Here is a 26,191-nt window from a genome sequence, read left to right as displayed (position 1 = left end):
CAAAAGATGCGTGTCAGGAAACGGTGTACCGCATGCTGCATTACTACGCCTGATGGATGCACGTTTTCACCCCAACAGGTAGTACCCAAGTAGTTCTTGAAGAGCAAATATAGGGATTACAATGCATTTGCAGCTTCTTAGTAGTCTTGTGCGTAGAAGCATAATGAACTGCATATCACCTAGCAGTAGCAAAACATATACTTCCAAGGCGCTCGTTCCATTATTTTCCCGACAGCAGGTGCTATCCTGTGAACCCTGGCATTCTTAGGGGTGCCTAAAGTGAAGAACGCCTACCCCTGCGGGGAAATACTACGGAAAGAATTTTCAGTCAGCTTTGATGTAGATTATCCACGGCGGAAAGCCCTCAGCGGTGATCAGCACCCTGCCTGAACAAAGAAAGGCAGAGGCCCATGCACATGATATATAGTTGCTTTGGATGTTTCAGCCCACCGAGGTGGTTTTCAATGTTTGCATTGGAGCTTGCCTTACCTTGTTATATATCTGCATTAGTGCTTATGCTTGATGACTTGGTTTCACCAATGCTAACACATGTGAAGTCAATTATGAGGGAATCTCACCAGCCGCCCCTGTCTCATTTTTTAGTGTCACGGTGAGTGTGGTGGATTTTTTGGCATCTAAACGAAAAAATTTTTTATCTAGCGCAAATTCCTTTTGGTCGACCTGAAAAATGGGACAATTTTGATCACACCGAGCTAACGGGAAACCCTCATGTGCGCACATTAGGTGGAGCATGTTCCTGCGCTAAAATCGCGTAAAGTGTACCCAGCCTCACAACAATACAGAAGCACATACTGCATTGTGAATTGCTAATTCTGCTACTGTTGTAAGCAGCACACTTGGGCGGTAAACTCCATAGTTGAATCCATGGGGTTCTTGAAGTCAATTGGAAGTCCTTTGCCCTTTGTCACTTTCAGAGGCCCCTGGGCCTCTGGAGCTGTTACGCGTCCAACAAGTAGGACCTGCCCAAAAGCCATGACTTAACGGAATTGACACTTACAAACAGTAGAAAGGAGTCTTTACGAATCAAATATGCACTCAAATATCCGCATTTCTAGTACCCTTCCACATCTGATGCTACGAGAAGAGGCATTACCTTGTATTCTTGCCCATCAGAGCCACGAACGCAAAGAATAGCCCTGATATCTTGCAGTCTTGAAGGAGTAAATTTAACGGGAATGCACATTTCGACTCCTTGACCATCATTGTCGGCTGGAACGTGTATTCCCTTGCTTTCAAAGGAAAAGACGTCTGCGAGGCTTGATATTTTTTGGTAAGTTGACGGTTCTGCTGGCAATTCCAAACTTAGCTGGTACGTCATTGCTTTTTTGCCAAAATGCAGTAAACGAACGCATTGGTGTGCCTCCCTGCCCAGAGCTGCGGAGATGGTAATCCGTTTCTCTATGCCTGGACTTCGTATGTCGTACTTCACTAGGTACTTGAATAACCCTAGCTCTTCGCTACTTAGGACAACATTTGCATCTCCACATCCTGGCGTCGTTGGTCTCATCAAAACATCCAGCACACCTGTTGTATGAGGAGATATGAAAACCGATTGGGGGAGGAAACTGACTTCTTGGTGAGTTGAGGCACATTGAATGCTTGCTCGCTTGCCAGACGTATTCTGGATTTCTAGTCTGTGACGGAAAAGTTGCCGCGTAAATCCTTCAAAGTGAATAGTTCCCATGCTCTCTCCTTCGATAAACTGGATCTTGGCTTCTGCAACGGTAAAGTCCCCAGTTGCGGGATTTGTGAAGCGAAATCTAAGTACCGCGTTGCAGGGTTTTAGTGCGAAAACAGAAAAGCGGTACTCTCGCACCTGTCCACCTGGGATATCTAGATAGGAGGGAGCCTGAATGCAGAGGGAGTACACATGATCCAGTACTGCTGCATGAAAAGGATCACCGTTTAGGAGAGCAGCGCATAAAGCAATACAGTCTACACTGCCAGCTGACAGTCTACCTACTATGCTTCAACTTCGATCAGCAGGTTAAAGAATTTGTTTGGACCCTACTCGTCATTTCGGGACTGCCGCGAAAATGGGGAGTCTCACCTCAACCTGAATGCAGTGGACTCCTGTGGGCTGGAGAATTGTAAAAGATGCATTGAGCCTTTGTTTTGAGTCTATCCAGTTTTGGATCCTGATATTCACAACGGATTGCTGCTTGCATGTTGCAACTGCCTCAACTACTTGTTCCACGGCAGGCTCCAAAGCAGTGCCGACCAACCTGAGAAGGAGTGAACAATACAGTAAGTAGAGTGTGGCCATAGCCAACTTGATAAACACCATGCGGGCCTAATAGATATAATGCTGTGTGTCATTCAAGTACTGAGCGGCAAGGCACGACAACGCTAGTTGGCTTGAATGGAGTTGTCCACCCCTCTAGTGGCGGCAGGAAGATAGGAAGATATTCAGGAGTTTGACCTAATCTGACTGGTGTCTCAAAGAATACAAGTTCATGACGAAAGGAACTAGGGATCTTTATGCAAGAAAACTCAGCACAATACCTGATGCAACAACCTTCTCCATCCGGCAGGGCGCAGAACACGTTAGCTAAGTGCTGGGGTGGGAGCAGCTGGGGTGTTCCTTTTATACTGGCCTTTGCATGCCCTCCAGGTTCTTGTGTCATGGTAAGAGGATAGTACGTAAGCGAGAGAGCCACTTTTTGTAGTGGAGGAATTGTGATAGGCCCAGGAGGCTGGCACGAAAAGTAACAGACATCTCGTGGGGACTCGAGAGACATTGATGGAGTTGTAGTCCATTCAAAACTTTTCGTATTTTTCAAGAAAAAGGTCTTGGTCACTGGGGTTCGGACGCTTGTGAGAAACCTGAGAAAATGAACTGCATCATCTGACAGAGAAACGCCCTGCCCAGTAACAGTAACTTGCAAACGTGCCACTTCTGTTGGTGGTTCCTGTGGCCCAGATGTGGTGCTACCGAAACAGACAATGTCTTCAATGTCCAGTTCGCTAGTAAGCTGCACGAAGCGACAAAGGCAGCTCACTTGGGACTGAAGTATGCGGTACAGTCATTATTACGCGTCGAAATTGTGGAGCTACTTTACAGCTGTTCACATTTTGTTGCTCAGTATATGTATAACTTATGCTTTGGAGTAGAGCACCGGTATGGACTGTACTAAAAATCCATCCATTGCCTTATTCACAATTTGCTGGGACTAAAAGTACAGATATATCACCTTTGCAGGACGGAAAGTCACTTTGACAGGAAGGTTTGCTTGAGGCTGTAATATCCCCTGAGAAGGGGTGAAGGATACCAAACCCGGATGCATCTCCGAATTTGCAAATCGAAAATTCATCGGCAGCTCTCCAATGTTCGACAGCAATATGTCTTTGGATGCCCACGAGCCAACAACAACAGGGCCAAATGCCACTGATGGTGGCCTAAGACGCAGCTGAGGGTATGCAACACAGCGAATGAAGAAGTACAATGAATTTGCCTGTGTATCGCTACAGCAACAGCTTTAACACTGCGGTCCTCGGCAGTTCAACTATCATATGCATGACATGGCCAGAAAGAGCGAGCATGCAACCAACGTCTATGAACCATTTAGAAGCTCTGTGCTCTAAGACAAGAAAAACACAGCTTCCAGTATTTTTGTTAAATCTGTATGACTCTCCCACTGACCTCGGTTTCAAAGCATTTTCCCGATATCATACACAAAAACACTGGAACTACCTGAGGCCCACATGCGCTGTCAATAGTGCATCGAGCAATCAAAGGAAGCTGAAACTCCTTGCTTGGTGCACAAGGACGAAAGAATATTTTAACTCCAACGCTTTTCTTGGGAAGCAGTTCGATCATGGATGACGGCGAGGATTGTGGCAGCCAGCTAACGCCTTTCTTGCTGAGAGCACAAAAAAATAGTGTGTATTTTTAATAAACAAACTATATGTGGAGGAGTACTCAAGGCAGCAAAGTATACTGTATCAAACTCGCTGGAGGCCGAAGTCCTGTCAGTGTTCATGCATTATCAAGGATGGCTACCTGAGCGCCTCCTCTGGGCTTTGCAGGTAAAAAGAAAGTTTCCTTTCTGAGTGATTAATAATGCGGATGCAAGAAGATGAGCCTTTGCCACGCAGCACTGGTTGAAGCTTTACGTTTCCAGCATCTGTATTTTGGGCTTCTAGTCTGTAGTCATAAAAGCGAGTGCATCTCGTAAGTCCTTCGCAGGATGTCATTCTAGCAGGGAACAGAGGTAGATGGCATACTATCGCTCAATATGCCTGAAGCTGCGCGCCCGTACCCAGCTGCATTAAAATCAATGCAACGTTTTATGATTGCCACAACCACTGATGGTAACGAAATATTACTCGATAAATAGGCGCTTGTACCTGAGAGGGACTCCTCTGCCAGAGAGCTGCAAAGTGACAGCTGGGTGGCTGTTGGCAAAGAAGGGGATTTTAGCAGTATATTGCTTGGCTTCCCGAGGTTTAAAAATTATAGGTACTTCAAGGACCTCTTGAGGCGAGAGGCTGACTTGCAGTGGCTGGAAATCAAACCCAGCTGCTGGAGACAATGAGGAAGAGATCGAGCACTCGTGGTACAGGTCTGTATTCGTTATTTTTAACGTTGCTCTAGACGATATTTGGGGTGTACCAGCCTTGTCGTCGTAAAGGGTATCTGCTGCTTCCGGAACAAGCAGTGCCCCAAAGTCGTACGCCTTAAAAGAGAAAGAGATCTTTGGAGCCCTGCATGAGCCCGTGAGAAGTAATTTACATATTTTTTTTCCTTGCACATCGCATTGTGCTTGCAAGGACACTGTCTGCATCGAGACAGACGGCGCAAAGACCGCTGTACATTGGACAATCTGTCCCTTTGGGACTAAACCTGATGAACAAACATATAATTGCATAATACAGGTAAATTGAACAGACGTCCCCTGGGGCCTTAGTGCGTTCTGGCCACTGAAACTGCGAAAACGTTTAGCTTTGTATTCCGTCTAAATAACTATGGCTCATGATGAGCTCTCCCTCCTTAAAAACCTTTGTAAAGTAAACTATTGGTACATCCCATCCTGGTTTGAACTAGGATTCCAAGGTGTTCTAGGACCCTAGGCTACTCTAGTTGACTTTTGCCAGCTTTCATGATATGCCTGTGTTTGCTGTGATAAAAATACGCTTATTTTAAGGGCTTAATGTGCCATGATTCAGTAGGCTACACAAAAACATGTGACGCAACAATAAGTGCAAGCTGATCGCTTGTTCTCCCTTTGGTGAGCTCTGACATCGCTGTGTCAAAACAACATGAAAGGCCTTGTAGCATCATGGAAGGACTGCTGAAGACTCATGTAGAATCAAGTGCACTGCGTGAACTCGACTAACCCCTGGATCTCATTAGGCATTTTAGTGCTCACCCGCTGTAGGTTGAATTGATATGCATCCACCACTGCCATCATTTCCAAGATCTTTCATTATCCATTTGAAGGTAAAGTCGTACTTGCCTGTATTGCCCAGCTTCAACACTACCTGCTTGCTCTGCCCTACTGGAAGGCAGCCAAAGTCGTAACTTTCTGATGCACTTTGAAGGGTACGCTCTGTCTCTGCACGTATGCATACTTGAAAAACAATTTTAGCGAACAAGCCACCAGCCCGTACGCGACAGCGCTGTAGCGAAATGCCAACAGAGCGCAGTTAGCAAAGCATCTGTATGCTAGTTGGAAAAAAGAGAACGTTACAGTAAAGCCTGTACAGTGCCCCCAGCTCACCCTTATCCACAAGTTTGAGGGAAGGCATTAGATAATAGCCCTCTCCTTTGATGTCTAGCCGTAGACTTCTGAACTTTTGCTCAACTTTGCAGGGGATGCTGATGCTGATAGTCCTTTGTTCTATTGCCGTCAGACGGATCTTGACCAGTTGTGAGCTTTCAGGACCGACTGTGCCTGCATGCGGTGTTATTCTGAGCTCCGAGCTTACTGATTCCAGTTGGGTTCTACACATGCAACCGTGAAAGGAAAGAGTAAGCATGTGCTTTCGAAAAAACCTCTATGTCCATAACAGGAAGCGTATTTTCTTTGAGTACTGCCTCATACTCACGGAACAACGGTGCTGTGACTGACACATAGGTCTACAGTCCATTCAGAAGCAAGCACATGCTTCCAAAGCACAGATCTTTCTACTATTTTACTAGGAACTGCTCATAAGCGCCGGAATCACCGCTATTTCTTACAATCGCTTGTTTACAAAGATCGACGACCTACTGGTCAAATTGGAAGGACACTGGAATGGATTCCCTGTTGTAGAGGCGGATATTTTCTTCCACTGTCCGCCCTACTACTGTAGGCATAAAGATTATCTGCGTGGTGTCGAATGCAACATGCGGCTCAGTAGCTCTTCCAACGAGTAGGAGACGCTGTACGAGCTGCTTCGCTGAGGGCAGCAGATCAAACTGATCACCCGTTAAATATGCTTTCCAAAAACCTACATACTTGTCCCCTTGATGTAGGTTCCAAGCGTCAGTCACTAGTCACAGCACCCATCGATTTCCGGGGTCCTGCGAAGAGCAACTATATTTTGTGTGAGTAACGTTGCTTTTTACAACTACGTGCAGCAAGTCAATTCTATGTACTGTAGCACTGACACTGGGCCAGCAGAGGTACTCCGAATGCTTTTCGTAGCACCGGCGTGCTTTATATCGCTTTTTACGTAGCTAAAGGGGTGCTACAATACGCTCTGTAGTCCTTGCCGAAATTAAAGCTTTCGCCACCGTACATGGTATGGAGAACGTCCACATTCTTTCGCAGTAGCCAAGTTGTGTTGCGGTGTACTCAAAGGTAAGCTCTGTCTTTCTGCACGCGAGAACTCGGCCGCGTCGCGTGAGGCACTTGAACGGCTGAGCTACTAGACTTTCAGCCCTTACAGCGTTTGTGCTTTCATCTGGGACATCTACAGGCTCGCACTCAAAATCGATGTCAGTGGCAGTGGGGTTATGCACGTGAAATCGACGTGTATGACGAATACCCACTCCTACTCCCCCGACTTCAAGAACCTGAATGTGCAACAGTGCAGGCAGGCATCAGCAGTAAAAATGCATGCCAGGCGGTCCGCTTGCTGCCAAGGTGGCTTGTAGCTGCTATTCACTATGTAGAGCTATCCTTTTAGCCGCTGTGCCCTAGACTTTTTTGAGCACGATCCGCTTACTGCAACATGGCTATCGAGGGACAAAATCGAGTTCTGTGGATGCCTCTCGAAATAGTCCGTTGGAGGTATTTCAAGGTGACATATTGGCCGAATCCCGCTGGCAGATACCGGCACTGAAATTGATGTAGAGCCATGATCTAGATTTGGAAAGCAGCACACAAGATTTCTGCTGAAGTCTGTAATATCTTGAGGAGAAAAGGTTATTCGCACTTCCTGCAGAAGGAAGATACATATATAAATGATCTTGTGGTGGTTTGCGCCATTTTTGTTTCACTTTGCTCACACCATGGTAGTTTTGTGAGCTAGAAGCGACGTAAGAGTGGCCGGCAAGATAGCCTGAAGTAGTCGTTTTTGGTAGTCTGCCTAGGGATCTAGCTATGTCAATAAGTTTCACTGCTGACGCAGCCGAGGAGTAGTGTCCACTTGGGACAGACAGGGGAAATCCCACTTGATGCCTTTCGCTCGGAATACAACCGGAGGAAGGGTTCAAGTGGTAAAAGCATGGATTATCGCGCTCCTTCTCCCTCTCGAAGAAAAGTTCGAATGGCAGAGAGACCAAAGATGTGTTGTGCTGCGGAAGAAAACACGCAGTAGTCAAGATTGCCTACTGGTGATTTCATTGCCAAGGTAGCAATTATGGATCAAAAACATTCTTTGCTCAGTGTGCAGGGTAGCTAGTGCGTGAGCCCCAGTCGGGCTTGCAATATTACCGGCCGACTTACAAGTGTAAACGAAAACACGCGAGATTTCATGAGTACTGTAGCTTCGAAGTCGATGCTTGAAATGCTAAGTTCACAACGGCGAATATCACTTGCAGCAGAGAGGAAAAGCACCAAAGGTTCTGGTGCCTGCATATCCAATTTATCTGCTGTGGTTCCATCCATTTTTGCATCCCATTGCTTGCTTTTCAGTTTTGCTTTGGGCCTTGATTGCTCCTTGGAAATGATTGAGAAGTCGTCAGACCCTTGGAAAAATGAGGTGGTGAAGGAAATCTCATGGTGGTTTATGTTTACGGGGACCTCCGCCTTAAACAAGAGATTAATGATGCAAGTTCCACTTGGCGCAATTGTTCCGGATGCGGGAGTGATGGCTAGGACATCTTTAAATTGCCCGATAGATTCCATATTCAACTCAAATGAAACGACCTGAGCTGATACGTTGTTAATGGCTAGGGCCTGTGCAAGCGCGCCACCCAGTGGTACTTCCTTCAGTATAAGGTGGTTTGTGTCAATCAATTCACCACCACAGTGCTGCATGCCATTGGTGTTCGGTGCAGCGGCTAGCGACCAAGCAAGCTGCTCTGCAAAAGCATATCCTTTTAGCTGTACATCCATGTTCTCAAAAGGATTAGAATGAGTCGACATGCGAAATTTGTAGTCCAGTTCGCCTGGTGCTCGAGGCCGGTAGGTCAACTGCAACAATATCGCAAGAATACATGTGCATCCGATGGCTGAAAGATTACCTGGGCATATTGCAATGGCTGTCGTCCGCGGGCACTGCTATAAACAAACCTATACGGCGTGAAAAAAAGCTGGAAGCTGCAGACAAGCTATTTTGGTTTCTCGAGTCGAAGGTTTTGAGCGCAGTTGCTCATTACTAAACCTAGACGGGAATGACGCACAGCATAAGTGCGTTCTTCTTTAGGTTTCAGCGTCAACGAGGATGGCAAATTAAACTCGATCGAGGGATTTATTGGCAGCTGCACGCGAGCTGTGGCAGGAACTACTCCTTCATTCTTTAGGGACACCGGGACGGTCAACGGGCGCGAGATAGCAACACGCCCAAAATCGAAGAATGGCAAGTGGCTTCTTGTCTCTGAGCATTCAACGTCATTGCGGGTGCGCATTCAGGGATAGCATATTTTGCTTTTCACAATTTATACTAGGTCAATGGATCTGCATGTTCAAGTACAACTTGAACATCAGTATTATGCAGCTTCTACTGACTTGCGCCTTTCGGAGAACCAAATGATGGAAATGCTAGCGTAATGCTTGGAAGGGTGCCTTCGCCGCGCAACTCAAACTGCGCTTGCCCGCTTAAAGGGTTTGCAGTTTTTTCTATTGATATTCGGAGGTAGGAGCTGTAAGATTGTAAGGCTGTAGGCTTGAAGCTCAACGTCGCATATGCATAATCGCGAGAAGCCACAACTATGCGCTTCGGTTGCACATCAAATGGTGAATCTTCCAAAATAGGTTGCTGTGAAGCATACACAAGCTGTTGACGCACAAATACTGAAGATCTCATCGGTGCATATACACTGACAGCTATGTGTCACTAGCTGCCTCCGTGTTCACCCAAGGCTACGTCAATGTAAGCCTTTATTCCATCGAGGTGAATTACTTACATTCTTATCATGACTGCCCTTGGGTGCCTGCTTAATCTCAAAAGCAATATTTGCAGGTATGAGCTGGGGATTGCCAATGCGAATAGTTTCGACAACTCCTGGTGTCGAATTCAGTGAGCCGGCAATGACGGGACCGAAGCACAAAGAGTTTTCCTCTTCTACAAAGACAGTCATACTTTGTTTTTCCCATATAGCGCGTGCATCTTCCATGGAAGTGACAATTGCTTGCTCATGGAAAAGCTTTTCAGGCTGCGTATGACATCACGAGTAATGGCTTTGAAGGCCGTCCTTAGAAACAATGAAAAACTCACCACTATCATTCTCACCAAAATGCACTACCGCGAACAGTACTTTCATCTTTCGTGCAAAGCAAAATATTTGCAAATAAAGACAGCACAAATTGGCAGGAAATGTGCCTAATTCCACTGCAACATTGGGTCTACTGTAGTCAGAGCTTGCCTCGAGGCTGATGCATGGAATACTACTTTGTCCCTGGAGAAAATATGTTGCCGCCGGTCGGATCAGCTTATGACTGTCAGAATCTACAGCCATCGAAGGATCGGCAAAAAAGGCTGCGATGGGGCCGATTGAGCTCACGAGCATATCATCGCCCTGCCCTATCCTTACGCCGTTAACCTGTACAAGTGTTACAGTGCACTTATGCATGTACTAATTATTATAGTGACCCGTAGTCTCTGGGCAGCTCTAGAAGAGAACGCATCTTAAGCAAGCTTCAGATATAACGAAGCTTCCATCAAGTTCGAACCGCTGTTGCATAGCTATGATTTGCCTCCAATTGCAGTAATCGGTCAATACAAACGTACTAGTAGCGCTAAGTTGAGTGCATGTGATGCGTCCCCTTGGGCGGTATACTCAACTTGGATTGAAGCCTTAGTTCCCGGATCCAGATGGCCACGCACTGGGACGATTCTAAATGGCCCATGAGTTGCCCCAATGCTTTTTTCCGAGGATCTACCTTGAAGTTTTAGTTTTCCAGCCTTTGGCTTTTCCCCCCTTTGAGGAGCTTCCGTGCCCCGGATGAATTCATCTGGAGGAGTAAGCATAAATTCCTGATTAACCAGGTACCACTCAAACGAGAATAGTCCTCTATTCTCCAACTCGAGGGGTCTGAAAAATAACCGATATAAGCGTTGCCCAGCTAGCGCATCAGCACTCATTCATTTGGTGGCTACTGCACGATGATTACGATGTTATCGCTTCGTGCTCACTGCAAACAGCAATCAAAGACTAAAACTACTTCGGCCGCTTGCTTTATAGAGAAACCATGGTACGGTATCACACCTCAACTTACAGTGTGCTTGTAATTCCACTTTCAACCGGCCCAAAATTTAATCCTAGGGGAGGCGACAATGCTACTTCGTTGAAGGCCACGATAGCTATTACCTGAAGAGGCTGTAGAGAGGGCTCTAACACGCATCCAGTCTCACTGTCTTTAACATTGACCACAATTTCTTCAGTGCCCATCAATTCAATTTCTCGCTGAGCGCTGAGACGAGCCACGCCTCTGCGTTGTTCTCCCGGCTTTACTTCTGCTGTACAAGGATCTACCGCCAAAACATTCCGCAGTTTTGGACTTTTGACGCTGAAACACAAAGACATGTCATATAGATACCTAGCTGGTACAGATAGCCCCTTTATTGCTTTGGTGGCGAAATGGCGGAAGTGTAATTTGTTTTCGGGCCATCACATATCGACGCGTACTCAATATCGAAGCAGACAGCGTATTTCCCCTTGTTATATAATGTGAACGGAATCTCTGCTTCTTGACACGCTTGCACTTCTCCAAAATCGAAAATACATGATTTTGACGGCAGCTCGATTCCAGCATCAATATAAAAGGCTTCCGCTGAAACTGAAACATGCCGCATGTGCCAACAGATTTAAAATGTGCACGATGGTGCGCATTTGCTTCCAGTGCAAGCATACAGTGATTTGCAAGCAGTGCGCAATGCTCTCTCACTTGTCAGAAATTTCGGCTCTAAGCCGCTTAAAACTCCCTCAGTATCAGTGCACTTAAAGACAAGGCGGCACTGAACAGTCGAGGGCTTCATAGGGGCGTTGTAGACAATATCGAATGCCTGCGAGGAGGATGGACCCAGAATATCTCCGCTTTCAGGACTAAATGTAAAATACTTTGTATTTGTGTCTTGACTTGCAAAGCTCCATCGTATGCTGAAGGGAGTTGGATTCTCGATTAGTACGGTTCTACAGGCATGCAAGTTCACCCCACGCGCAACTTCTCACGGCATGAACCGCCCGTTCCCCCATTCACAAGCTCTGTGATAATCCGTATTATTCTATAAAATTTTAAGGTCTACAACCTCAGGCCTGTGTAATCACCAGTGGCATCGATGCTAGCAGACCTTCTTGTGCCTTATTTTAGCTGCAAATTGGCCATGAGAGTTGTCACCGCACAAAGAGCAGAAATCTGAGGTGCTACTGCTGCATCTAAATGACTTACCGTCGTGCAACATGCCCCGTCAGTATCCGTCCAAAGATGATATTGTCCGTTTGCAGCCGTAGCCTTGGCACCACACCACGCGATATTAGTTTGATCTCATGTGGAGCCGGATTGTCCGACAGCGTCAGAGTGAGCTTGTCAGTAACTTCACCTTCGCACTTCGGGAGGCACCAAAGGTGCATGTGTGCTGTTGCGTTTTGTTCAAGAGTCACTTCCGACGGAAAAAGGAGAAAGTTAGCATCATTCACTGGAGATTTTATGATCCTGCGCCCCCGTGTAGCCTCAGCTGAGCATAAGCAGTCCATTAGCCAACTCAGCCAAAGAGGTCAGACAAGTTATTGCTCTAGCACTAAAATATGCTCGCATTTTGGACGCCCGCAAAAGTCTGAATAGACCAGAGCCAGTATATTCAATGGCTTTGATCAGCGCATCAAAGTTATCCAGAGGCTTGCGGCAGAGTTAGCCACAATTAATTGGAAAAGTGTGCTTTAACTGTCGAACCTCCATCTGCTCCCAACGCTCCTGCGAAGCTGCCTTTTACAATTATGGTGAAAGGTGAACCGTTCCGCAAAATCAATGAAGTCATAAAAGCTGAGAGCTCTTGCGGGATCGTCAAACGATCGACATCATCTGCGGTTGATATCTTGGAATATAGAGATTTTACAAGTGCTGCCGAACGCCCAGCAAGAAGCGGCCCCCAGTCATATACTCCCTATACATAAAATGAGTATTTTTCTAAAAGTAAAAAAAACGAAGCTCTGCCGTAATCCTTGAGTAACACGTTCGACTTTTTTGATAAGCCTTGAGGAATTTTAATACGGCGTACTCTTAAAGCAACAAGGTTTATCCTTAGTGACCAAACTTGAAATTAAGGGTGTGCACCTCCAACTCTGCTTTCTTTCGAAGCCTTCGATGCCTACACTTAACTAAGTAGTCATACAACTTAAGTTCTAATGAATACACAATAGAGCTGGAACAATAGTATGCAGTAGACTACTTCTAATTTGTGAGACAACTTAGATACACGAGCCTATCGCTGTGGAGATGGCAACTTCGAAGCTAGGCGCATGCGTGCAAAAGTCTACGGAGAAGGTGGCAAGGTAAATTACCTCATTGCACACATACGTTTTCTTCAAGCAATGCTGAGCAGGCCTTTCTTGTACTGCATGGTGGAAGCATCCTTGGGGAAAATTAACCAGCCTTGGTAAGCTGCAGCAAGCCTTCGCTTCTAGCCTGAAAGTATGAGAATCACCAACTACAGAAAAACGGAGAGAGCAGGCGAAATCTCCCTCTTCGTCAAAGCAGCATTTGAGCATCAAGCGTTGCTCTCCTTGAGGCTCTAATATCCACCGTGTTGCCTTCGTAAAGCCTGGCTCTATGGCCATTCGCGCAGTTAGGCTTTCCTCCTCTCCCCTGAACGACACCATTCACTCTTAAATCTATGCCATCCAAAGCAACCATGTTGCTTAAGGGGAGTATTTTGTTTTGACGCAATCACAGGTGTAGAAAAACTGTATTGGAAGCGGTGATGTATCATCGGGCAAACAGCTCTTCCAGTTTACATCAGGGTTGTCACACATTTATGGTGGTAGGCTCACCCTCTGTCCTGCCGAATTTTGGGCCGAGAAATGTTAGTGATTGCCCCTTCCTTTGCCCTTTTCGGTTTATTTTTCAAGTCTTCCTCTGCTACCTTTTCCAGGGCCACTACTGGCGAAGGGGTCAAAAGCATGAAGTGAGCCGAATGCTCCATGACGGGTAAACAAGACGGGAAGCGGACAACTTCAAATACTTCAGGCGACGGAAGTGGTGGTTCGGTTGGGATAACGGGCTTCCTCAAATTATCTATTTGAGACAGTAGAGAATCTGTGGGTAAGGCTGAATTCGCGTAGCACGTATGGAAGGTGATGTTGCGTATGTAACAGCAATGGGATACCCTGTGGCTGACTTCTCTGCCGTCTTGAAGCATGCGCATCAAGCCTGTAGAAAGCTCTGCTTCCGCCCTATATTCTTTTAACAGCTCTGTCTCCGCGCAAGAGTATGCACTAATTTGCTCTTGCACGAATGCTTGAGCTGCTCTGTTTGAGCCTAAGTATCCCTCCACTCTCTGGCGAGACAGCTGTAGTGAGTGAAGCTCTTGCTTCAAGGATTCCAACTTGTTACCTGACTGCATTCCCTCTGGAGAGCTTTCTTCTTCCAAGCCAGTTAGCGCGATATCATGCTGAGAATCTGCTGTGGTGGATGCTCCCACAAGGCCTGAGCCAATAGTGCCATCCGACCCTTTCGCAGCAGCAAGCATGCTGAGTATTTCGCGTTCTCGTTGAAGCTGCTTAGCCAGACGTCCTCGATAGAATGCTACACCTTCTGAAACAGAACTTCGTGATGCTTCTGCATCTTGAGTGCTTTTCTCTGATTGTCCAAACTGGCATAGGCACAACACATTGCATCTGCCTAAGTGGCACCAAGGAATCCGTTCTGCTGCACCTCGGTCCAGTAAGTACTTCGAGTGGTCCCAGTAGTGGCAACTGGTTTAGCGCAGGTAGATTGTGCGTATCAAACGCCACGCAAGGGTCCGTACTTTGATTGTGACAACCACCAGATCTTCCTGCTTCAGACCGCGTGCGATGGAGAGTGCTCCATCTGCCAGTGACGGGCAGTATGCGCTAGGCTCGACACGAAAGACAGTCCCTGCAAAGCAATCTGGCTGCGACACGCGAAGCTTGACGGCTGCCTCTAGCAACTGGGTAGGAATCCCTGGGCTAGTCCCTTCACCACGGCGATCATGCTTGTTGGTCTTCCCCTTGACATCTGGGTGGCACTTTGGCACTGCATTACAAATAATTACTATCACAACCAAGAATACCTTAGCACGATGCACTGAAATGCTTTCTTCTATACAAGGCTCGTGAAACACAGTCGAGATATTTCACAATTCATTTATATAGCATTTTTCAACCACTCCGAGATGGGCTATTCAGCAGAAAGATCATCTTCTGGATTTGAACACCTGTGCATAGGTGAACTGCAAATTGAACGAGACAAATAGCCGCACGTTTTCTGCCTATTGTTGTATCTCCGTTGTCATCTTGAGCTTCAAGGGTCCGAATCAGCTCCTTAATAAGTCTAGCCTCCTCCCCAGAAGCCCCTGCAAATTTCTTCTTCTGGCTAGCGAGCCCGATAACCCATTCAACACACTCGTCAAGAGTTAGCACACATCGGAGACCGTCCGCGAGATAAGTAGCTACATCGTGCTTTCCGGTGCTCGGTGGACCGAGCACCATGGCGCTTTGCCTGCAGGTAGGAAAAGCAAATCTTTTTCCGTGTACCCAACGCTTTGCTCTAAGTTTTGATGGCACGTGTGCCTATGCGTGAAAGTGTAACCGTTGAAAGGAACGTGTTCTTCGTCATGGCTCTGATTTCAGTGCAGCAAGCATATGCTGAGCCCAACAACCAAAAGCTGACCATGCCTAATAAACGAAGTTTACTGTTGAGGGAAAGTTGGCTGTGCGCTTGACCTGCAGGGAGGCAACACTCTATTTGGAAATTCCCGAGAAGAATAGTTCGAAATTTCATCTTCGCTGCTCTCCGATAGTGGCGTTTCTTCTGGTTCAACTTCAGTGGGAACGTTAGAATTCTTGCTTTTTAAAATGCTAGGATTCTCCACTTTCTCACCAAGCCCTCCCAAATCTGAGGGAGGCAACCCATCAATGGCAGCTTTGCGGGTGGCCGCTTTACGCACTGCTGACCAGCAAGGCTTTCCAAGAGGCCTGAAAGAAGGCGCAAAAATTACGCATGGTTTGTATCATGTAGATACGTCATTGTGCTGACTACCTAGTAGAGACAGTATGTGGGTCTGTCGGAAACGGGCAGTCAAGCAATCCATACTAAGTTTGCACAGAATTCCCTAGAAAGTGGTCTCATGACGTTTTACCACGGCAGGATTAAGGAATCCACATAATTTAAAAGGTAGCAAGCGTGTCCATAAACTTGTCATAATAGTACGGTGAACACAGCAGCAAACATCAAGACAGCATTTTCTCAGGCACATCACGATTTAAGCTGGCAGAGTAAAAATTTTTCCTTCCATGCTCCAAGCTTAAATTAGCGTTCATATTGTACAGGCTTTGCCGATGGATAATAGCACCTGACAGGAAGCAGAGCAACTCCCGTGTCATCGAAACCATCAAAATCCCGAAGCATTGCATTTGTTTGTTTGTACAGCTCGTCGAAATCCAGTGAGTATACTTCGCATGGCTCGTCGGAGTTGTTGCGAATAATTACTTCTTGCCGCAACGTGTGCAACGGCAGGGTGTGACCAAAATCCACAAGGGACGGGGAGAATTCTAGGCACGAATGTTTTGGAGTTCCTGTTGCCGTGATGTATTTCCACTTGGGATTATTTTCAACACAAAACGTCAATCGAGCACAGACATCCCGATCCGCTTTTTCGGGGAAGAAGTGGACCTTTATATCAATCCACTCCCCTACGCACATGGCACAACAAAAGTGTTATGAATGCAGGCATGCTCAGCTGCTTATCGCTTGCGTGCACACGTATGACGATTGCATTTCCGCTTAGTCAAAGCATGCCCCGCCAAGCTGCTTTGTGGTGTGCAATTGTAGTATCACCTGGCTCCAGCAAAGACTGCTTGGGCTCGACTGTAAAGCACACTAAAGCCTCTCGTTCGGCCTTGGCGCAGCTATCGATAAGCGCTCGATAACGCCATTGAGCTGGTACAGATTTCTCGTTGCGAATTCTCAACCTTATAGTCTTACGAAGTCCTAAAATTCCACAAAACGGTGGAAGCTGACGGTGATGCACGAAGTAGCATCTTTTAAGGCCAATTTATTTTAGATATTGCAATAGTTTATTGCTCGCAACATTAGGCTGAAAAATTTAAAGCATCGAGCGGATTTCCTAGCCGCTGCTCTACTTTCCCGAAACTTTCTACAAGGGACACTTTCAGAGACTTGTTTCTACTTCTTGAGCAGCGCACCTTTCCTGACGCCTCCAAAGTCTAGTGACTCTGATGAAAACTGGACATCGGGCACCACGAATTTGGCTTTTAGCAGGATCTGGTAGGTTAGGCTTTTGGATACAAGCACTCGAAGGGGTACGACCACATTTTCTTCTTTTGCCTTTTTGGCTGTAATTTCTATTGCTGCCTGCTCATTCGGCTGCAAATGACGTAATAAATCGGGCTCCACGTGAAATCCACTCCCCGATATATCCTGGAATGGCTCGGAGAAACACAAGAAACAGACAAATACTCAAATGCATCAGCCGATGTTCAAAGCTCTTAGCAGAGATGCACAATGAAGCTACGACCTCAGCATTCTACCATTTGGTAGTATCTTCGCAACTTTCTTTGTGCATTCTTGTTTTTGTTTTCAGTGCAAACAATGGAATTCTTTTCTTGCCCCATCCTGTGACTTGATTGCTTTAAAGTTAGTGTCATATACCCAACCTTCTTGTTTATCTTGACGCCGAAGGCGCGAGAAGACGCATTTCGCATCGATACAGCCTTTGATTTTGCTTGGCCAACAATCACACTACCAAAATCAAGCAAATATTTTCCCGGAGTTGTGGGAATTGCTGGCTCCTCTCCCGGAGGCCGTTGACTCACGATACAGGTTGACTGAACGCACCGATTCACATTACGTGCAGGCCAGGAAACGACACATTGTGTGCAAGCCGACATGGGTGTGCTACTAGGCTTCAAAAATAGGAGCTCCTTCTTTTTGCTGCCACCAACAAACATGCAGCTGTTCATTGTATCGAAAGAGAATTAAGAACTGCACCGTCGACGTTGAAGCAATAGAAAAAGGGTTGTTTATCGGCGTACACAACTCCTGATATCCTTACGGATGAGGAAGCGGTGGATGGTAGCCTAGTTGCTGCCTTGTCAGTCTCTTCTCCACTTAATATCTTCGGCGTATCCCCCCCATATTGTCCTGAACTGGACCTAACTGCTAAAAGCTCTACCTTAAGTCGCAGCATCAGAAAGCACCTGAAAGTATTTCTGGAAGTAAACGCGTTCAAAGGCAAGAAGATACATTTCGTACATTATGCTTCTTTTGTGAAGCAGCAATGGAAAAAACATCTGCCCAATTGTGTTCTCGGCGCAGATGTACTGAATTGTAGTGGTTGAGCATGATCTTGCAAAGATTTTGTCGATCGATTTCAGCTTCCTTTTGCCACCGCGTCTCATCATGAGCATTATTTGTTGAGTTGCATATAGCTTCTGAATAGAAAACACCATAGAAGCCTTGCAGAGCGTTGCGACAAATCTTGCACATGGCAAGGTATATTTAGATCTAGGCGTGGAGGGTCATGGCTCGCAAAAAGGCTAGCATAATATCCAGAAGCCAGTAAACCTCACTTTGACTTGATTCTTCGCAGACGCCGTCGTCTGCTGTTCGTGGTAGGTCCATAAGGAGGCATCGATAAGTGCCTCTCGCACGCAATGTTACAACAATCGGGTCACAGTGATCTACCTCCACAAATATACGCTCAGCGATATCCGTAGGCAATCCTTCAGCAGTATCGCACCCAAAAAACACACAATCTGATTGTTTGTCTAGTTGACAGTCATTAGCAAGCCTTAAAGTGACGATCGAGCTGCGATGCTACTGCCTACCTGGTGTGAACCTAATACCCAATTTCAGTTTTTCGTTTGCTTTCACGATTCCCCGTTTCTTGGGAACGTCAATGGTCCACGCCTTCATTACCCCTCCCAAATCAACGGCAAAACCTAGATCAACTAATCCATTATTCGCCAACACCACATCGGCTGTGACAGTCTTCAGGTATGGGACTTCGCCAAAATCGAATTCCGTCTGGTTAACTTTCAGGCGGGGGGAAGACGCTCGACCTACTCCATAAAACCGTGGAATCCCGAAGCAAATTGAAGTCAGCACGGCGTCAAAGATCCGTCTCTGATTAGACCCTGACTCTTTTGCTAGGATGTTTTGGGATATTCGCACGATTTCCTATGAATCAAGTAGCTTACCCACAAGGCGTACGGGATATTCAGGCCCATGGCCAATGCTGCAGAGGGCGACTGCGGATACTTCACTGTCAGGCAGGCCCCAGTAGCGAATATAAACTGTTTCAGAGGCCCCTGGTTCAATTGACCCTGTGAAATGTGTAAAGTCGAACACCTTCTGTATCGGAGTCATTGACCTTTCTGCATTCACAGGCTCACTTCTCTCTGTACCTGCAAGAGCAAACAATTTCAAAACACATCAATCTTTTTTTCCCCCGTCTGATATTTTGTGAACGCTCCGTTGTCGGGTCTTGAAAATGACATCAGTGGACAGGATGGTGCTGTACATTTGATTTCTTTCACTGAGCTCTCATCGGTCAAGTACCAGCTGTAGTGTACTGGTACACAACTACTGTTTCTCATGCGCAGTGGCTTCCGCTTCGTTGTTTCGTTTACTATATAACCAAAGTCCACCATTGTGGCTTCAAGCTCAATATTTGGAAATTCAGTTTCCGCTTGTAGCGGTATCACGTCGATCCTAGGGTGCTCTCCAAAGCTGACTTCCAGTGATCCCCTGATCAAAACGCAACATCGTAGACAGAAATCATGCTCCTAGACGAAGTGCTAAAACTCAAAGGTGATCTACGGAATAGGGCGGCCGGTAACAAATGGTCGATCGACCGCCTAGCATGCGAGAAGCAAAGGTGTCGATAGCCTTGTCGTCTACTTTTTTCCTCCTCTCAGTCGGTGTTTTTTTCATTACTCTCTATGCACCAAGGAGGATGCAACTCAGCAACCGAAGAGTCTATCACTTTCTAGTGGCATATGTGTGTGCATTCCTCACTTTACGCGAGAGGAGTAGCGGCCATTGTAGTATGCGTCAAAACATACGCTGACACTTTCGGCATCTTGAGGACCAAGAGAAAAGCACTTTGGGTCTACATCAAAAGGAGGAGTTGCCTTTGCTTTGCAATTAAGCACAACTGGGGTGTTATTGCTTAAGACAACTTGTGCGTAGAGGACTTCCGTATCGTTTTCCGAGCGCCACACGTACCTCGCACAGAAGTACAAACAACCACCTCATTGCATTCTGTAAAGTTGAGGAAGCTCCGAATGCAAGCTAATGGTTATAGTCCCTACTTAGATTTTACCGGCAAAGGGCATGCCACTGTGATTGCAAGAGGCGTCGTGCAGAAGTTCGGAGAAGGCACTTCTGGGGCACGTCTCACTTGAAAGCCAAGCAAGAAGGTGTCGCAGCAAGTGTGGGGGTAAAAAAGTCTGCTGTAGCAAGGGTTCTGGCTATGTGCATAGCTGTCGTTCCAGGCCCCAGGGATTCTTGGCAATAAATAGCTTGGGATGCGCGGCCCGGCAGCATGCTGAATGCTTCAATAACGACCTGAAAAAGACGTCACTCTGCAGTATATTTTTGGATCAATGTACTCTTGTGCTTAAAATCTGAGGTGACATGCAGCCCAGCTTTCCTCAGTATACATAGCCTCACCTTCACAGTGCTGCCGGGAGAGACAATAAATTCGCTTGGTTGTACGTGGAACCTCTGCTGCGCTGCATTAGCTTGTTGTGAGTGTCCATTCCTTGATGCATCAAAAAAATGGATGTGCCGTGGCCTGGTGCCTCTGTTTATCACTGTAAATGTTTTACATTTGGCTGTGCCGGTGCACACCTGCTGAAAATCGATTGAAGGCTCGAAATCGGTCAAAGCGATTGGCGAGCCAACAGCCTAATGGTATCAGCGTGCACAAACATCAAGCTATGAACACATTTATCATCCGACGGCGGACTGCGGGGCTGGCTCGAAAAGTGTGTTCTTCATGAAATCCTGGCTTCCAAGCCAGCTCTAGAACTTCTCTTGCGAAGGCGGAGTGAGCGCTACTCTATTTGTCTAAATCGTTTCCAACAGCAAGACACTTCACACAATATGCAGAAAGCACAGCTTATTGTCAAGGTTGGCAACAGTCTCTGAGTCCCACCTGGCCTCTGAGTTTTACAAGAATACTTTGCCCATCCGCGACAGATATAACCAGCTGCCCAGTTGCTAAAATTGCCTCGGCAAAAGCTGCAGCAATGCGAATCGCTGCTGAAGCACCGCCTTCTAAAGTGAACGTGGGATTTTCAACACCAAAGTACTGATGCTTGCTCCGGACTGAGCAGTTGACGGAGGCTGCAATTGGCGATATGTTCGTTACTTCAACTTCGTGAATCACTTTGTCTAAACATCTCAGCTGCAAAGCACCAAACTTGAGCATGAAGTGACTTTTAGATTATACAGTTATAAAGCTCTGACAATCATGTTAAGCTTTTGATCGACCTATCCTCGTGGGCCACAAGGTCTTGTGGTAAACGCAAGACAAGGGCAACGAACAACTGAGGTGCACTGGATATCCCAGCAGCACTTAGAGATTTGAATAGAGAGCCTGAAAACTCGATGAGCAAACTCCTGACGTGTTTATTATTTCCTTACTTTACCCCAGTGAAGATTCTTTGGCTCAACTCTGAGCTTTGGTCCCGAAGCGTAAGCATGCACTTGCAGCTTGAAGGGGGTGTCCAGTCCGGCAATGCTCACCCAGCAAGTGAGCCGAACCTCTCCAGGGACGAGAGGCTGAAGCGTGATCAAAACAGGAACTGCCGAGAGCATCGGCACCAATCCCTTCAAAGGTGTCACTTCGCAGCCTACATTATCACTTTCCACCTAGAAATGTAGCAGCAACCATCACATACATGAAACGCGGTGAATCAGCAGATTTACCTTTGCACTGATGAACGAAGATGCATTGAGCAAGAGTTACACATGCGGAGTGCTTAGGTAGGTGCTACTGGAACACAATCTTCTTGCCGAACCTCTACTGTAACGGAGAATTGGGCGGACAACCGTGAAGTATTCCTGATTGTAAAAGCCTTGCTTGCATGCGTGTTTATGTAAAGATCTTCGAATTCGAGGGTGCATTCGGGTTCTAGAACAACTTGCGGAGTCTTGCTTGAACCCCGAAGAGGCAAAAAGAAGTAGTTGTTTACCAATCCCGGTAGGTCAAAAGCGATCTCTTCCAAGTATTCCTGTGCCTTGGAAGGGCGTAGGACAATGTCCACTTTTCGCGAGTCCCCTGCTGGGATAGTTATTTCTTCTGGGTTGATATTGATATCCTGTTGTGTATCTTCGAGTCGTTCTACCGCTCTCGCCTTGATCAGCTGTTGGGCATCACTAGTGTTTTTCAATGTAACTGAGCGCACTTCTTGAAATCCAAAAGGGATAACCCCAAATTCAAGGGATGATACATCGCACTCGATTCGAGGTGGGGTTGCTGTGCCCTGTAGCATGATGGACGGAGCAGGTAATGGAGCATATTTAGACAGCGGGTGTTGGTTAGGGTTAATGAAGAGGATCAAATCGCTAACCACACAAGGCCATAGGAGATTTGTGGCCTAGAGTTTGACGATGAAGCTGTGTGTGAGCAGAGGGGGCCAGAAACGGGGGTTTTGCCTGCCTAATCACCTTCAGGCTTAAGGTTATGTCTTCGGGAGACGACTCAATATCCCAGAGTACATTCAGTGCGAACTCCCCAACGAACGTTGGCTTGAACGAAACTTCTACCCTTTCAGCCTTGTTCACGGCAATGCAACCGCTGCTGGGACTAAAGCTTACTTCGGTGCCAAGCGGTAGTATGCCGTCGAACGGTTTCACGGAAAACGAAGCAGCGATGTCTCCCTATCGACCGCATACTGGAAGTTAATAATGTGTTGGTACCAGTCCTCGAATGAATTCACCGTTAGCAACGGTTGCCTTCGACAAGGCTTTATGGACTTCCCCCAGCACGGTGCTTCCCGCACACTCGTTTCAGTATTTAGCATTTTTACCCTAACGAGTGCGTATATGTAAGGTAGAGGTCTCACTGTATTGACAATTTCGACGTGCAGAGTCTTTTGCGAGTATACTGCGATTTCACCAAAATTGAGCTCCGCTCTTGTGAACTTGGCCTGCGGTCCGGTGCCCACTCCATTAAGCTGCAGCGTTAAACATTTTTCCCTGCATTTCGCCACAAGAGGACGATATTGCTTTTCCAGTAGCTTCGCCATATAATGTATGCCACAGGCAGCTGCTCTAAGTTTGCTTCAAACCAAGGTGCTGGCTCTCAAGCAAACACCCCGCGCTTGCCTCGTGGCTCAGCATATGTTTGTTGTTTTCTTGCTGACGACGGACTACACAGATTAGAAAAGTTTACTGAACCACGTACCTTCCAGCCACATGCAAGACAGCTGTACACCTATAGCTAGTGGCTTGCTGTGGCGTAAACTCAATGCGAATATTCCGTTTGGATTTCGCCCAAACCCTGCCAGATGCTGGTTTTATAGAAAATGATCCCGATGTGATCTTTTCAGGATTCTCCTTTTGCTCCAAGTGGATATCTTTCGACAAGCCGTTTGCATTTAGGTGCGCTTGCTTTGAAGAGGGATCAAACGACCACCAAAACGGTAGATGCTCGGTGGAGTCATTTTCTATGCATATGCTTTGCTCTGAGGTCAAGTTGACGAACGTCGTGTTGAACTGGACAGCGGAAGTTGAAAGCTTGACATTACCCTCCACTACCGTCCCTTGCAAGTACCTCACTTCCTCACGCCCCTGAATAACAAACGATTCCCCTTTTAAATGGTACCTAACTTGCATATGCTCTGTTGAGAGATGAATCTTTAGCCAAAAAGGCCTTAATATCTAAAGAGGATGCTGAATGACCCTGACTTCCATAATCTCGTTTCCGCGTGTTGCACGGTTTTGATATATTCGCACGGACTTCTTTGAAAAGGTACGCCATCACTCTGCTTAGCATTCCTTACGTCGTCAAATCGTATCTTCATGGGCGCGTCAAATTTACCGCACTGAAGAGACTCCAATGAGAATACCACCTACGGGCGGAAAATAGCGCAGTGCTTGTTTTTCTTCGTACAGCAACCAAGGCACACTCGTGTATCGATTACCAGTACTGCCATATAATAATCACAGCGTCCGCCATTTACTCAGACAGGTACTTTTTTCTGCCTACAGACTACACGTTTTTGCTACCAATAAATCTTTTATCAACGTCTCGGCAGCAAAGTATCATCGGAGTACTGGTATGTGCTTCTTGCCTGCTGTGAGCCTCCAACAGGAAGCATAAAGGTTTGTGGTTGCACCCCGAACGGCGGAGAAGCAGATAGGGATACACTCGATGCCTCACTGCCAGTATTAGTAAGAAGGAGAACTTTTTCTCCCCTCTTGCCTACAATGGCTGTTTCCAGAAGGATAACCGGAGGAAGGTCCACGGAGCATAAGCCTCGGAATGCCCGCAGAGGAACCAAAAATATCTCACGCTACAAGACACAACGCATATGGCAGTAAACTGGTTTTTGCCCATACATGATATTTGGCATGTATGCATGAGCAGGAGTAAACGCAAAAATCTCTGCAAACAATGAGAAAGCACTTCGTTAAAATACCAGTTTGTGGCATGTGCATTGCTCAGTAAGCACGCTACAGCGAGCAGTGTACCTCTGTTTCAATGTGTAGGTCGTACGAGTAGTTCTTCTTGTCACCAGCCTTAAACGTTACCTGCAAGAAGAAACCAAGATTCATGTGCTGATAAATTAGTCTTATTTTTAAGTTCCCGAGCTGCTACGTGGAACCATTATTTCCTGCCAAGTAACTGTGAGGTACGGCTCTCCACGAAATACAATGCTTTTGCTTACTTTGAATGAAGTACTCATCCCTGGAGCTACCTGGGTATCACATTTGCAGCTTCACGGATTGCATGCTCTATAATTGCTAGTGAGTGTGTAGTGCGTACAGGAATTACATGTATGATCCCAGAGGCATGATCCTAACATGAATTGTTGCTCTCCAGTTTCATGCTTGCACTGTTTGGCATACTGTGCATGCCCTGTCTCGAACCCGCTGTTATTGGACTACTAGGATTCTCAAATTCTTCCATTGGCCAGTGCAAAACTTTGCTGGACTGAGTTCCCTCACCACTCCGATTCAGTAAGCTACTGGGTTGAACAGTTCAATCAGTGCGCTTAGTATCACTTATGACCCTTAATCGGTAGGAGAAGGTTCAGGGAAATTTACAAGCTTCTTACAGCTGCAGATTGGTTTTCATGAGATCCCTTCACCGAGAAATTCAAAGAGTCCGGAGCGATGGCGTGTACCCGGCGAGGAAATCGGTCTTTGTTCCTTGTTAAAAGTTCACACATATCGTTCTAGTTGTTTCAGTGCGGTAACTACATTACTTACATTTGGCTCTTCGAGCCACTACGGTTCTCCTATCAGTGTAATTTGCTGGTGCTAACCTGAGCTTGAATATAGCCTCGTATACTCCAGCAGCCTCGAAGCCTACAAATAATACGGCTGGAGGGGAAGCTTCAAATAGCGGTGTTCCCGGGGGTACAGTTGGTTCTCCAACCATTTTGTCATTTCCTGCATCAGCTACAACCCTTTGCAAAAGCGGCCTCAGGGATGGTAATGTGGGTACCATGGAGCGAAAGGTCCTTGCCGACGCAAGTGCATCGCATGTAGCAGACGTTCGCCTAGACATGAGATGCGGGAATGGAGACTGCGGACAGAAAGGCGACAAGCTGAGCCGTTCTAGTATTTTGCTAGTAAATCAACTTTAGCAAAAGCCCGCTTCGATTGAATAATGCAGCTGTGTGGACAGCACCCTACCTCAAGCGACATAGATGGTACATTCTCATCTGTCGTGCTCCCTGTGCAGGATGCTTGGGTGTTTCGCCCATCCAGAGTCTTAACACATCTCCCAGTTGCTAGCGAGCACTCGCGTTGCGAGCGAGTGCAAGTGGTGGTCCCTGGTTTGTTAACAGTAGCAGATTTGTCGATATTCACGCCATCCTTTGTGCTGTTGAAGATTGTGTGAGAACTTATGCATTCTTCACTCTCCATTATTACGACTGCTGACAGTTTCACCGTTTGCCAGCATCCAGGCGGATTGCAGCGAGCTCATACTACAGTGCTTCCTAGGGTTTTATATATTGGACAATAGAAAGCTAGATCTTCTGATGTAAGCTTTATGATGCATTCTAGTATCGAGTTGATTTCTTCTTTCTTTTCTTTTGCAAGTCTTCGTGTGCAGCTACAAGAAACCTGTGTAAGCCGTATATGCTGGAAGTCTAACGGTGCCGTTGCTGCATCAGCATTTGTTTTATTGT

At 46.6% G+C, this 26,191-nt stretch overlaps 1 protein-coding gene across 1 annotated transcript; it reads right to left on the bottom strand.

Annotated features, from left to right (window-relative positions):
- Nucleotides 1-324: 324 nt before the first annotated feature.
- Nucleotides 325-24,605, bottom strand: LOC34618434 (hydrocephalus-inducing protein homolog). The gene is given in 52 exon segments (XM_026336168.1): nucleotides 325-386; nucleotides 579-681; nucleotides 858-980; nucleotides 1,115-1,870; nucleotides 2,072-2,246; nucleotides 2,527-2,717; nucleotides 2,835-2,996; nucleotides 3,216-3,431; nucleotides 3,665-3,884; nucleotides 4,025-4,168; nucleotides 4,372-4,728; nucleotides 5,390-5,579; nucleotides 5,745-5,968; nucleotides 6,867-7,024; nucleotides 7,177-7,389; nucleotides 7,625-7,747; nucleotides 7,899-8,588; nucleotides 8,798-8,991; nucleotides 9,123-9,372; nucleotides 9,980-10,156; nucleotides 10,345-10,648; nucleotides 10,821-11,114; nucleotides 11,243-11,393; nucleotides 11,502-11,816; nucleotides 12,504-12,714; nucleotides 13,262-13,415; nucleotides 13,601-14,421; nucleotides 14,578-14,807; nucleotides 15,052-15,290; nucleotides 15,515-15,766; nucleotides 16,144-16,483; nucleotides 16,629-16,781; nucleotides 16,997-17,231; nucleotides 17,468-17,638; nucleotides 17,797-17,910; nucleotides 18,066-18,244; nucleotides 18,383-18,535; nucleotides 18,641-18,874; nucleotides 19,013-19,219; nucleotides 19,336-19,562; nucleotides 19,833-19,960; nucleotides 20,217-20,384; nucleotides 20,490-20,726; nucleotides 20,977-21,228; nucleotides 21,468-21,695; nucleotides 21,845-22,309; nucleotides 22,494-22,706; nucleotides 22,892-23,053; nucleotides 23,328-23,618; nucleotides 23,831-23,899; nucleotides 24,167-24,343; nucleotides 24,522-24,605. Coding segments are annotated over 52 exon segments (12,186 nt in total).
- Nucleotides 24,606-26,191: the final 1,586 nt, after the last annotated feature.

The sequence above is a fragment of the Cyclospora cayetanensis genome, unplaced genomic scaffold (assembly GCF_002999335.1).
Source record: "Cyclospora cayetanensis isolate NF1_C8 unplaced genomic scaffold, CcayRef3 CcayRef3_contig_95, whole genome shotgun sequence".
Taxonomy (NCBI): Eukaryota; Apicomplexa; class Conoidasida; order Eucoccidiorida; family Eimeriidae; genus Cyclospora; species Cyclospora cayetanensis.
Note: the sequence above shows the minus strand (reverse complement) of the source record. Positions and strands in the feature narration are given on the sequence as shown.